Source organism: Anser anser (genome assembly GCF_964211835.1).
Source record: "Anser anser genome assembly, chromosome: 15".
Lineage (NCBI taxonomy): Eukaryota > Metazoa > Chordata > Aves > Anseriformes > Anatidae > Anser > Anser anser.
Window position 1 is genome coordinate 10,182,654 of NC_139736.1, and position 13,523 is coordinate 10,196,176.

At 35.0% G+C, this 13,523-nt stretch overlaps 1 protein-coding gene across 5 annotated transcripts in view; it reads left to right on the plus strand.

Moving 5' to 3' along the window:
- The window catches only part of SNX29 (sorting nexin 29), a 140,854-nt gene that overhangs the window by 30,178 nt on the left and 97,153 nt on the right, over nt 1-13,523 (plus strand). For all 5 annotated transcript variants that reach the window (XR_014572872.1, XR_014572873.1, XM_083800741.1 and 2 more), the window contains exons 12-14: nt 2,259-2,322; nt 3,610-3,738; nt 12,485-12,567. Coding sequence is in view for 3 of the 5 variants with exons in the window: in XM_083800741.1 (XP_083656867.1) it covers nt 2,259-2,322; nt 3,610-3,738; nt 12,485-12,567 (276 nt within the window). In the remaining 2 variants the exon portion in view is untranslated. The remainder of the gene's footprint in view (nt 1-2,258; nt 2,323-3,609; nt 3,739-12,484; nt 12,568-13,523) is intronic.

Below are 13,523 nucleotides of genomic sequence, written 5' to 3' on the forward strand. Positions count from 1 at the left end.
GTTGTGTTCTGCCCTGACTGCTTTCTGCTGCGTGCCTTTTGCCAGCAGCAGTACTGAACTTGCCAGTAAGATCACTTGGCAATTCTTTGTCTGAAAAGTAGCCCAGCAGAAAAATGTGATTTTGAGCTGGATCAGTTCCTGTGAGGACACTGTATACAAACAGTAGTGCCAGCACGGGGAAGGCGGTAGGAGTGATGGGTGAAGAAGCATGCTGGAACATTCTTTATGCTGAGAGCACAGCCTTAGGAAATCTGATTAACTACTTAATGTAATCGCAGCTTTGGTTTTGAATGCTAGTAATATTATTGAGGGAGAAAGCAGAAATCTCCACTTTTTTTTTTTAAGTTAGTGTTTAATACCCACAAATTTTACTTTGGCTTCTCTCCAAGATTTGGAATCTTTCTTTTGGTTGGCTGTATAGAGAACTCATAAAGATGCTAAGGTACTGTACAAAAATAATTGTTCTTTCTGTGCTGAATTAATGGAGTGCAAAATCCCTCGACCTACTGAAATGGTTCTTGCTAATGCCAGCTACTTCTCAAGCTGTAATGTGGAATGGGTGGAAAAATAATTGTCTAATTTCTCCATGGCCAAAGAAGCAGAAATGGTTTGAGAAGAATCCACCATGAGCAAATAGGATTGGCAGATTTCAAGTGATATGAGAACCCTGCAGAATCCTGCAAGGGGGAATTAACCAACAGATTAGCAATGCCAGATTTGAATTGTGGTGTCTGCACTGACTGATACATTGATTGATGTAGTATAAAATTTTACATTTGCCCATTACTACGAGTTGGAGAGACTTAATCTGGTCCACAGCACAATGTTAAATCTTTTTTTTTTTTTAAAGGGCAAAAACTTCTGTAACTGTAGAAAAATATGAAGAAAGTTATGGGTAAGCCAGTGAAATGAATGTAGGGAGAGAAGAAAGCTGTCCAGTGGCTTTGGTTGCTCACAGAAATTAAGTAATACCAGTTCTGTTAATATGGTTTTCAGTAAAAGCTCAGAAAAATTGCTGACGTCTACTTTGAATACTTGCAGAACAGAGTCAGCTGATTTATTGTATTTATAAACAGGAACAGTTCGTGTAACTGTTACGGGGATGTTATAATGTATTTTGTCCCTGCAGAAGGTCTCTAAAATTATTGATGAACCTGTGTGAAATTGTTAATGATGCTTTCAAAAAAAATGAGTTTAGGGCACATGTCCATTCAGATGTTTGCTAGAAGCCATGCAAATCTTTGAAGATGTGCTGTATTTCATGGGTTTGTGCAATATCTGGAAGTTGAAATCTGTTTTAGGTTAGGTGATTAATCCCTAATATTTTTCAGTAAATTTGTAGTAAATAGTAATAGTACAGCTGTACAGTTGCATGGTAAAATACACTATAATACTTACAATAGCAGCAGGAGTCCAGCATGGCTTTGAGTTGACGCTTCTCTGTACAGTACAGAAAAGCTACTCTAAAAAAACCTAACCCTAAAAAAGGCAAGGAAGTACTGACTTGTGTACAGGCTGAAGATCCTTAACTTATCCCCTCACTGAAACTGAAAATCTCCCTTGAAATGGTAGTGCTGCTGAAGATGGTATTTCTCACAAGTTCAAAGAAAAAGTCAGTTATTATTTTTTTTTTTTAGTTCTTGATGTAATGATGGAAAATATTTTTGAAGGTATTTATAAGAAGAAATAAAAAGGTTTTTTTAGGTAATAGCAGAATTCAGAAAACCTGTTGCCTCTAAAACAGTAGACTGAGCTTGAGTTGAATCAATCGCTCTTCTCTGGTCTCACAGTAATACTTGTATTTCCTGCATCAGGATTTATAGCAAGGAAAACACTAGCAAAGATTTATAGCAAGGAAACATTTGAAAATGGTACACAGGTAACAATATATTTCACTAATATGCTTCCAGTGAAAAGGTGCATTGTATCCTAAGATGCCCCATGTGGCTGTAATTAAAAACAAATCAGCAGTAGTTATGACAGACATTTACAAGTTTGCATTAAAGCCAAATACAGGCTAATTTAGTTTGATCAGTACTTCTGATACAGTGTTTAAATAATACAATTTTTGAAAGATTGCTCAAGTTGGTGATGAGATTAAGAGAATTGTTAGGTGCTTTGCTGAATAGCAAATGACCTTGACGTCATCTTAAGTGTGTTGCTTAATTAATGCCACTGTGTATGTGGCTGTTAGATCTGATATTAACAAAAATACACACAGAAATTAATCTTTTTTGTCCCTTCTTTTTTGTCTTTAGATGAACTTCGTCAAGCTATTGTGGCCATGATGAACAGAAAGGATGAACTGGAAGAACAGAATAGGTAGTTTTCTGTTTTCTAGTCAAGAGGCACTATATAATTTCAGAACGCTGTTATCATTTGATTTCTCTAATACAAGCTGTCCTTTGTATAAAGCTGTGCATAATCTTTTTGTCATGCTCCTGATATATATATATATATATATATATATATATTGTTTTTTTGTAAAAGGTACGCGTAATAAATTAATATTCAACTGTGGATACCGAAGAGTAGTGTTTACAGGTCTACTTTTTCCTTTGACTTCAAATCACATATAGCCATTTGTCTTTGGGAGGTTTCACAAATTGTAGTTTTTTCAAAACCAAAACTTAGAGCCAAAAGATTCTTACTATCTCTTAAGGCAGCTTTCTGAATAAGTGAAAGTTTGTCCTTATGCAAATATTCAGAAAGTTCCCCCCCCACACCCCCCCCCTGGTGCAGAAATGATATAGGACTGCCAACAATGTTACGCTGAAAGTGGCTGTCATTTGTGAATGTCCTCGTGTTTACCTGGGACAAAATAATGATGTAAATGTAAAAATGTCATTCATTCAAAATGCCATCAAACCTATTTTTTTAGTATATTGGAACACATGACAAGACTAAATGAAAATATATTTGAGATGTACTATCTTTACTCTATAGAAAGACTTTTTTGGTAACTTATGTTTTTAAAAGAGATTTTAAGTATTTTTTTTTTGTGTTGAGACTATCAACTGATCCCATTTTGCTGCCTCTTCTCCTCACTGCCATAATTGGTAATTATTGTCCCATTCAGTTTCCTTTTTTTTTTTGGGGGGGGGGGGAGGGTGTTTATTTCATTCTGGCCTTTGATATTTCATCAAAGGTTTTACACAGAGGTATATGACAGTGCTCTCAGTAGAGACAAGAGTCCTACCTGTCTTCTGCTCTGGCTAATAAACACGTTGCTTGTAGATTCTTTCTGAGAAGTAGGAGCTTGCACTGAAGCACTGAAACAAGATTATAAGCTACTTACTATGATAAGAAATTCTTTTTGTGTGGTAGTATAGTAGATACTGTAGCAGGTTGTGCTCTGGGCATGCTGACGAGATTAATACAAATTAATAGTAAGAACTTGCAACTGATTTTTATTGGGTACTTTTTCCTTGCAGCTTTTCATATCCTTGTGTAATCAAATCAGGTGTGGTTTTTTTTTTTTTTTACATTGAATAAAGAAATTTTAGGATGACATTAGTGGTATCATTCAGATAACCTACTCTGTGATGTAGATAAGATTCTCTAATTACTGTTTGCGGTGTTCTAACAGATGCTGCTACCTTCTTCCAGGTCCCTGCGAAACCTGCTTGACGGAGAGATGGAGCATTCTGCAGCACTGAGGCAGGAAATGGAGAACTGGAGAAGGAAAGCAGCAGAACAGGAAGAGCGGCACGCCACAAAAGTCCAAGCCTTGGCAAGGTGAGGAGCACTAAAATACTCATAATAACAACAATTAAAAAGTCATTTTTCAAAAGAAATTAGACTAATATTAATAAATACATGCCACAAAAATAGTGGCAGTTAAGTAATGAGACTGATACAAAGGAATACGTCAGGTAAATGTAAGTAGACTTCTTTCCTCATGTACCTTTTTTTTGTGGGGTCCAGTTCTAACAGTTCTAACCCCACACTTTTTTTCCCCTCCTCCATTTGAAAGTTTGGAGATTCCTGATAGAGCTATCACAATAATCATTGTCCTGGGATTTTTCCAGTATGTGATATATTCTATTCTTAATGTTGTTCAAGTGCCTAACATGATCTGGAAGTAGTACTTCCCAAACCTCAGTTTTAAGACAGAACTTAAATATAATAGGGGGAAAATTGTTTAAAGAAAGTTGGTTCTGAATTCTAAATCTTTCAGATATTCCCTTTTAAAAATGCTAGTACCAGATTTTGAAGAGATGTGTATTAGGAAAAAATCACCAAAGAGCTTGCCTTTCAGTGAATATGAAAGAATATTTAGAGGTGTGTGTACACACACATACTTTTTTCATCAAATCATTTATGTAGTTAAGTATATGAACCCCCAAATCCCACAGATATTTCATTTTGCTCTGTCAACAAGACAACAATCCTGTCATAGGATTTCTCTTAGGTTTGGTATCAGGTATACGTGCTTACATGAACGTTAGTTTTCCGATTTTATTCTTTTTTTATTGTTTTATTTCCAGTAATATTTCTAATGTATGTTGTAACGAATGACTTGGAACAAGAATGAACAACTGTTACACTTCGTTAAGCTTTGACAAGGTCTGGAATGCTTTTCCAACTTGTATAATACTTTTTTCTGGCAATGCGGTTAAGGGATCTTGGAAGCCAACAGGAAAAAAAGTATCACAAGTATTTAATTGTTAAGCAAGAAATATGTAAAGACTGCTTAGAATTTTTATATTCCAAATAGTTTCTACACTTGTTTTCGTATCATTTAAGAAATGCTGAAGTCTTTGGGGAGTGGGGAGGAGGGGACAACAAAACTTCGTAAAGACGTTTATTATTTAGTCCATTCCATCATTTTTCAGCATTAACAAAATAAACCAGCAACAAACAGTCCTTTTTTAAAACAAACAAACAAACAATGTCTTTTTTCATTATTTTATGTCCTATTAGCAAACTGACAGGAAGTTGGGTTAATCTGTCTTGTTCCTTCCACAATTTACTGTTTCTCTTAATTCTTAATCTTTAAATCAGGTGTGAAAATGTCTTTATGCTTTAGCTCTGTGATGATTTATGGCAAAAAGCATGACTTCATCTGACATTTCTCATCATTACAGTACAGTGTTATTTAACATTCTTCAGAAGAAATCTCATAATCAGGCCATATTTAATGTAAATAGATCAGCTGTTGGACACCATATAGCCAGAAATACATAGATGGAAATGATGTGACAGCGTGGTTCGCTTGAGTTAAATATGTTTTTCCAGTCAAAAATCACTTTATCTTTTTAAGCTAGAAGACTGTATGAAGTATTTCACGGCAAAAGATTTAATTAGATGTTTTGCCCATACCAGTGGGCCATGACTAAAATATTTTCCCTAAAGCACTGAACAGTTGTCTCTAAACTATGTCCTGAGGGATATATTTTCATGTTGTATTGCTTTCTTGAGCTAATAGTCTGTGATACAGACCGTGGTACATAGTCTGTGGTACAGACTCTATGGATGTGTGAATATGTTGTTGGTTCGGTACTGATCTTGGGAGGAATTTCAGACATTGCATATTAAATCTGTCTTGGATGTGCTATAGGGTCCTTGAGGTTGAAGTTGAGTTTCAACCATCTGGCTTTTTTTGATGGTTGTAGAATGAGTAAACAGTGAGTTTTCGTTCATTTTCTGGTCCTCTTGACAGGTTTCCATGGCTGACTACTTTATCAACTGCTGTATCATAAACAACAGTTGTTGCCAAACAGTGTGAATAGTACCAGTTTCTGAAGTGGTGAAATCTTTTTCGTTTTTTTTTTTTAATAATTGTCTATTTAAAATTAAGTACTGGAGCCCTTTAATAGCATACGAAGTGTTGTCCTGTCCTCTCTTCATGATCATCTAACTGCCCTTGACAGTAAAATAATGGATATTTCATTTTAAGTATTTAAAAGTTAAGTGAATCTTTACCTAAGATGAGTAATTTAACTGTTAATCACACAGAGAGAGGCTTATGATTGTCTTAAAAAGTAGAATAGTAGTGATGCTTTCTGTGGTCATGTCATGCAGTTGCATTTTTATCAATACTTCTCGTATTTATAAAAAAAAAAAAATAATGAGAAGACAGCGTGGTTTAAAGTTGTGGAGCAGAAACTGAACAGTGCACGCGTGCACTGGGAAATGAGCATGAGACCTCTTTTTTGCCTACACCGAAAAGAAAGAGATCCCTTGTACTGCAATGTCAATCTTCAGAGAATGTGACTTCTTGAGTATGTGTCCCCCTTCCCTTCTCTCGATGTGTCATCAGGAACACTGATGTGTTAGAAAACACGTTGTTTGCCAGGTATCCAAGTCTAATGCAGCTTACTTCTTTGCCAAGACAGATGAACTGAGGGCAGAAGCAGAGTTTTGAGTCATACCCTACTTAAATTGTTTGTGTGACACTGCCACTAACTTTAGATTTTTAATCCTAACGGTTATTTTTTCCAAGTATTTTTTAGGACTAGACGTATTTCCAAGTATTTTCTTGAACTTTCTTCCCATGTGGTGTATCAGCCTCTCCTCCAGTTTTGTATGGTCTGTGAACTTACCAAGGGTGCACTCTGTCCCCATATCCAGGTCATTAATGAAGATGCTAAGGAGCATTGGCCCTAGTATTGAACCCTGGGGCACACCAGCGGTGGCTTACCTACAGGTTGCTTTTGTGCTACCATTGTGCACAGAAAAGAATTTTAAACTGTCTCTTAAGCTAGATCACTTAAATTTAGATAAATAAGGTATTTGAAGGTAAATACAGCTGTAATGGCATGATTTTCTTCTTACAACTCTAAATAAGCTCTGGAGTAACCTATGATGCCTGAAATCTTGGGGATGATTCACATGTATAGTAAACAACAAGACTATTCCGAATGTTAAATAAGGTTAGTAATCTGTGCCTTGTTACAGAGCAGAGTGTTTGTTTTCTGCATATGCAGGCGCAATGTTTACTGTCAGTTGTGGTGAAGTACCATGACTGAGGTTCCTATAAGCTTTTTATTGCGTAGCAGAACTAGTCTGAGAATGATAAATATAAAGGTAATATAAATATATTTAGAATCCTTCTAATTCTGCTTTTGATGACACATGAGACCTAAATATGTGGTTTGAGGGAGGGAGAGATATGCATAAGTGGGTTTGACATTCATATGATGTAGGGCAATGGAGACAATGCAAATACATCATCATTTAATATTCACGTTGCAGGTTATAGGATTTGTATATTCATATTTCTTTGACTCACTTCCCCCACAGTTTTAGAATTTGCATAGACATATGGGTGAATCAGATATTTGTCATGCGTGTACCCTTTTAAAGAACAGATAAGGAGCTTTTATAGCAGGATCTAAAGAGATGCTCACTTAGACTAAAATGTTATTTTAAAACAATTTTATGTAATTTCTCTAATTATGGTGGAGGTTGGGTGTGTTGTAGTGATTGTTCTTCTGAAAGTCAGTTTGTCTTGTCCCATGATAAAAACAATGTTGGGAGCTGCTTAGATGCAACAAATTTTAATATCACCATTATTTTGGACTTCAAATGCATTTCTTTAATGATTTATTGCAACTCATTTTCTAGCAAGTAAGAGTTATTTTTGGATATAGATTTTTCTTTTAAATTGCTTTTGTTGGTTCACTTTGTATGCTGTAGGTGCTGCTGCTGCAATATTAGGATTAGTAAAACATTTTTAGTTTTAAGTTTTAGTATTTTAAGCCCAGAATTTGGACAATCTGAATAATTCTGGTATTGAAGAACTTGAAATAACAAAAATTGTGGAAATAATTTGTAAGTGCCGCATAATACATTAGGTGAGTAAGAGGAAACAAGTTTTCAGATATTTTGTAGTAATGAAATCTTTACTATTTACCTCAGAAGCAGTTAATCACATGACAAGAGTAGAAAACTTCCCTGAATTGTAAAATTAAGAAGATAGTAGGTCAGAAAAAGAATTTAATAACAACCTGACTATTGTAGTTTGAGCAAATATTAGCTCATATAATCAGAAGTATATTTATGTCTGTCCCCAGAACTCTTGCTAAGAATTTGATGTAAACATGTTCTTGAATACTTTGTGAACACTAATTTCAGCCTTTCTGGTGACAAAAAAGAAAAGAAAGAGAATAATCTTGCGTTCTTTGCTTACCGAGGATCAGTAATTCTAGTTAATGGCTAAGGATCAGTCATTCTTGTTAAAAAATTTTGGAATACTGTTTTTCTCCCCCCACTCCCCCCCCTTTTTTTTTCAATATATAATGTGTTCATTTTGTGAAATGAGAAGAATGAAACAATTATCTGAAATGTAGTGGAATTATATTTATTAGTAAATAAAGTGACAGTTTAGGATAGATGCTTACCATTTATTCTGATGCTGTTTACTTCCTGTGAAGATTTATTTTTCAGTTAGAAAAAGAAACAGGAATATCTATCAAAAATGTATATGTACACCTGATACATCCATAATATGCTTGGTTTATTGACAATACATTCAAAAGTAACCGTAACTCACTCCTTGTTTTTACCCATTGTTGTGTAGCATTGCAGAATTAAGTCTTGAATGAAGAAGTCACTAGAACATACTTTAGGCAAATAAGTATTCTCTTTCCTGTCAGTCATATTTCACGGAAAATGGCCACAGGTACATTTCAGCGCAATGATAGCATCTTGCAATGCAACAGCTCTCTCTGATTCTTCATCCTGTTTTACAGAGCTTTGTGTTGTTTCTTGGATCTTTATTTTTTATTTTTTATTTTTTTAATTTTAGATCTAGTGTTAAATATCTGTGGTAAGATGCAGTGCAGTTTGGTAATGTCTCAGTTGAGAATTAATCCAATAACCTCAGATTTACATGGATATCATATTAGTTTTAGTAAGACTGTGTGTGTTGTTTGCAGGATCTGGGCCACTGGAAAAATATCGCTGTGATTGAGACATCAGCAGTCAATGCTGAAATGATTACTTATGGACATCTGCAAATTTGACTTATTCAGTTGGTCTTCTGTACAAAATGCTAGCTTAGTTAGAGAAATATTTCTGAGTTTCCTAAGTTTTCTTTGAAAAATGGGGAACTTCTTAGGTCATTTTACTTTCAAGTAGCAGTAATCTCATTTTTCCATGTTATGTATTTGAATAGTTCTTTCATAATAGTTATCTGATTGTTTTTAAAGGAAGCAGTTTCAGCGTTCAGCCTATTTCCTAGCCTTTTGATAGAATAGAATAAATAAACTTTGGTATTATTTTATAAGCTGTTTTTTATTATTATTTTTTTTCCCTTGTCAATGAGCCTTTCTCAAATTGCATGGACATGTTGTGCCAGTGGCTCCTTGGCAATGTTACTGTTTTTTAATTGAGATTTTTTTTTTGTATGGTGTACTATTACATTACTTCCTGAGGCAGAGAGGTTTATTGAAGTTGACTGTGAAATTGGCTAATCTCAGATTGCATATTCTTAGACTGTATTCAGAGATGCTAGAGGAAAGCATCCCTTACAAAGGATGGGGTTTGTAGCAAGAAAAGCAGATTAAATGTGCATTACAATGTACTGTGTAGGGAAATGGGGGAGGGGAACCAAGCTGCTTTTTTATTGCAGCATTTGCACTTTTATGTACCTTCTGTAACCTAATCTGCCTCCTCATATCTAGTGTCTGTATTATTTAAGCCACGTTGCTTTTGATTTGGCATTTTATATTAATCTGTTTTCCAGTACTTCCTTCAGAGTTAGCTGCATAGCTCTTCAGTGATGGGTACAGTGATGTGTTGTGCATCTTGAAATGATTGCATCGCTTACCTTAAGCAACTTCTTAGAGAGGAAAAGTATCTCTTGTCCCTGCTTGTGAAAATGAATCTGAATATTCCTTTATTAACTAACTTTTTTCCACTTAGTTGGTGAAATGCCACAATTTAGGAAAACGTTTATAAAAAATGGGATGTTAATTTGTAAGAAAGGTGAGGAAGTCGTTTATCTTAACCACAAAGCCACTTCTTGCTTTTTCAGATTTGTTATCAGTGCTGAGAGAGAGTGCCTATCATAACTTAAATTTGAACACAGCCTGTGTTACAAAGCTATCATAAGAATAGTTCTCAGTTTATCATGCATATGGTGTTTCTTTCATGATGAGCAGTTAGGTTTATCGCATTATTCTTCGTTAGAGTTTTAAAAAAATTTTCAAAGGTTGGTTTTATACTATAGTCTCATGCTTTATATATAATTCAACGTCCGCTGCCACGAGTAATGTTTCTCATGTTTCATATTTCATTTAGGGCTTATACATAACACCCTGTTTTTCTTTGTTGTAAATATAATTACAATTAATTGTGGTTTTGCACTTCCTAATAGCATGATCATAGGATAATTCAGGTAGGAAGACATTTCTGGAGGCCATCTAGCCCCAGCTCTATATATGAACTGTACATATTCTTGCAGTAAGCTCTTTATTTCATGTTATTATTGATATTCATGTCATTTTTTTGATTATTTGGAGATTTGGTACCTTTATAGTATTTCCTAAAGAACTCTTTTTAACAAGATGCAGCCATCTTTTGGATTTTTTTTAAGCCTGAGTTTAGAGATAAGACATGTTTTAGGAGTAAGTTCCACAGAAAGCATTTGTCAACATCTGATACTTCTTCCACAAGCTTAATTACAGTATTCAGGCCTCTGTAGTTGAGACACATGAGAAATTGCTTTTTTTTTTTTTTCAAATTAATGTCTTTACATAGTCATTTTCCAAAAGCCCGAAGGGAATTTGGCAAGAAAGTCTTTTTTTTTTTTTCTCCTGAAGTATAGGAAAATATAGTTTTATCATAAGTAGGGTAGAGATTATATATGTACTTCATCTATTTATCATGAAATTGCACCATAGGCACAATATTGGAAAAATTCCTATTTTCTTCTGTGTTATCACAGTATAGACAGGTGCTGAATCTCTTCTCAAAATCAGAAGCAAGATGGTTTATGATTCTGTCATGAGAGTCCTTAAACCTCAGTAGATTGTAATTGAGTATAGTTATTTATGTGCAGACATGTACAATTCTGTGGTGATAAATCTTTTTGTCCAGGTGTCATTTATATGCTTTTTTTTTTTCCTGAATGAGTTACTTAGATCTGTTTTTATTTAGCATGTAGTTATACTGTATTTATTTATTTTATTTATTCCACCCCCCCCCCCCCCCCCCCCGCTCTGAACATCACCTGCCATCTCTTGTGGAAGACCTGAAATCTGACTTGTTCTTTGTAGCCTAGGAAATGAAAAACATCATAAAACGCATAAAACCTTCAAGGGCTTCGTCTAAAATTTGATTGTTGGGTAATGAATAGTTTCTTCCCAATGATTTAGCAACCACCTACCGAAATGATTGAATAAAGCTGTGGTTACATTGAAAACTGATTTGAAATCCATAGAAATAAGAATATAGCATCAATTTGGATAAAAATATACATATATTAGGAGGCTTGTGGATATGTGTTATGTATGTCTCTAAAACATGTTAATAAAAAAATCTAAAATAGACCCGTGTAAAACCCTCCATTCCACATGCAGTAGCTGTTTAAATTACTGCAGGTAAAGACTGGTATCATCTGAACTAAAATAAGTTTTTCCTGTTTTTTTTTTTTTTTTAAATTTCATTAGATAATATTATAGTCTTTTGAAGCTGTACTCTAAAAACCAACCAACCAAAGGAGAAGGAAAACAAACAAACAAAAAAATCCACAAACAAACGAACACCTTACTACTCTCCTGATCTTGCTCTAATAAATCACTGACTTCTACCTACTACGATGCAGTGGAGTGACTGCACTTATGGAAGGAATTGGAATAACTCAAAAGAAGTTGAGGCCAGATAACTGGCAAAAAAACCTGGAAAGGTCTCGAATCTAGTACTTGGAGTTTGAGTTTGCTACAGCTGATGTCCAGTTTTGCTTATATTTCCTTCACACTTTCCACTGAAGTGGGACTGAATGTTTCAGTTGAAATGTTTTGTTAGTGTATCAGTCAGCTCCAAAAGCATATGAAACACTGTGTATCTGTGTAAATTTGTGCGTTTTGACTGGCCATATGTAATATGGTTGAAATTTTGACACAGAAACTCCTCCTCAAAAAATTACTAAAAGCAATTTTATATTTATTTAGATAATGTATGATAAGGGTCATCAAACATTTGCAAGTGTTTCTGAAGACTTCTCATTCTTAAATAAATTCCCATGAATAAAATGCCTGTCTTGTTAAGGGTAATCTGTTTACAGTTTTCTATAATGTGTTACATATGTAGTCTGTCATCATTACTTGTATGTATACCTGGAAGACTTAATTTTCCTAGTACTTTGCAGTTGACATTATTTAATGTGTAAGTCAAGGTTTTTTATTTTTGTTTTGATGACACAAGCTAGATAAAGCTCATTATCACAGATAGCATGATTGTTTCCACTGAGAAGGTCTTTCCTCTATTTTGAGAAAACAGTAATATTTGCTTATTCTATTCTTTTTATCAACAGAGAAAATGAGGTGCTAAAAGTGCAACTTAAGAAGTATGTTGGAGCTGTCCAGATGCTCAGAAGAGAAGGTCAAACAGTGGAAGGTAAGGATTAAACGAAGGAAAAAAATCCATGCACAGGATTTGTTTTTCTGCCATGGAGACAGTTTAGTGGAGGCATAGTTATAGTAACTAAATGATGGAAGTGACTCCTAGACTTGTATAAAAATCTAAAATGAAAAAATAGACAGTGAACAGCCATGCATCTCGTTTACAAGAATCTGCTTTTTTTTTTGATTGATCTTGAAAAGGATCTCTGTAAATAACCAACTACCTAGTGTCGTGCAAGTGCAAATTCATAAGCAACATTTGAGACACACAAAACAATACTTGTTTGGCTGGGGAATGGTTCATGCTTTCACATCTTATCCAGTATGACACCATCCCTCCCCCTGTTGAAGATAAAAGCTCAAAAGAAGTTTAATTCTGTTTCTATGGGCACTGTCTTTGATGCATCTCTCACTGGGCTATTTGCTGTTGCGTGAACGGTTTTGTAATGCAGATTGATGTCAAATGAAAATAATCTTATATGATGGCATACGATCAAATTACTGCTTGTTATAAATTACTCTTTTAGCCAGAAAGAATTAATTTGAGTAATTAAATTAAATTAAATTAAATTGAGTAAGCGAAAAAGCAAGCAAAACAGTGCTGGGCGGCCGGGGAGTCCATGCTCCTCCAAACGGCGCGTGCCCCCCCTTTTTCGCAGTCTCCTTTTATCATCAAGTTCTTCCGGGGTTACGTGGCCCCTTTCTAGTACTTTGGCTGCGTCGATTGTTGCTAGGGTCGTCTCTGGTCCCTCTGGTGGTCGCGCAGATGAAGGCCGTAGTCTTCCTCTGCTTGGTATGTGGTGTTTTCTCCTTCGTAATTGGTCATGTTAGTTTGTCTTAAGATAGGGCAGTGGGTTATCGGTTTGGCAATTGTATTATTTACACAAGGTTCTCTCAATCTTATGTCCAAGACATCAACAGGCAGGATGTCTCAAGGTTCTTACCGCCGCC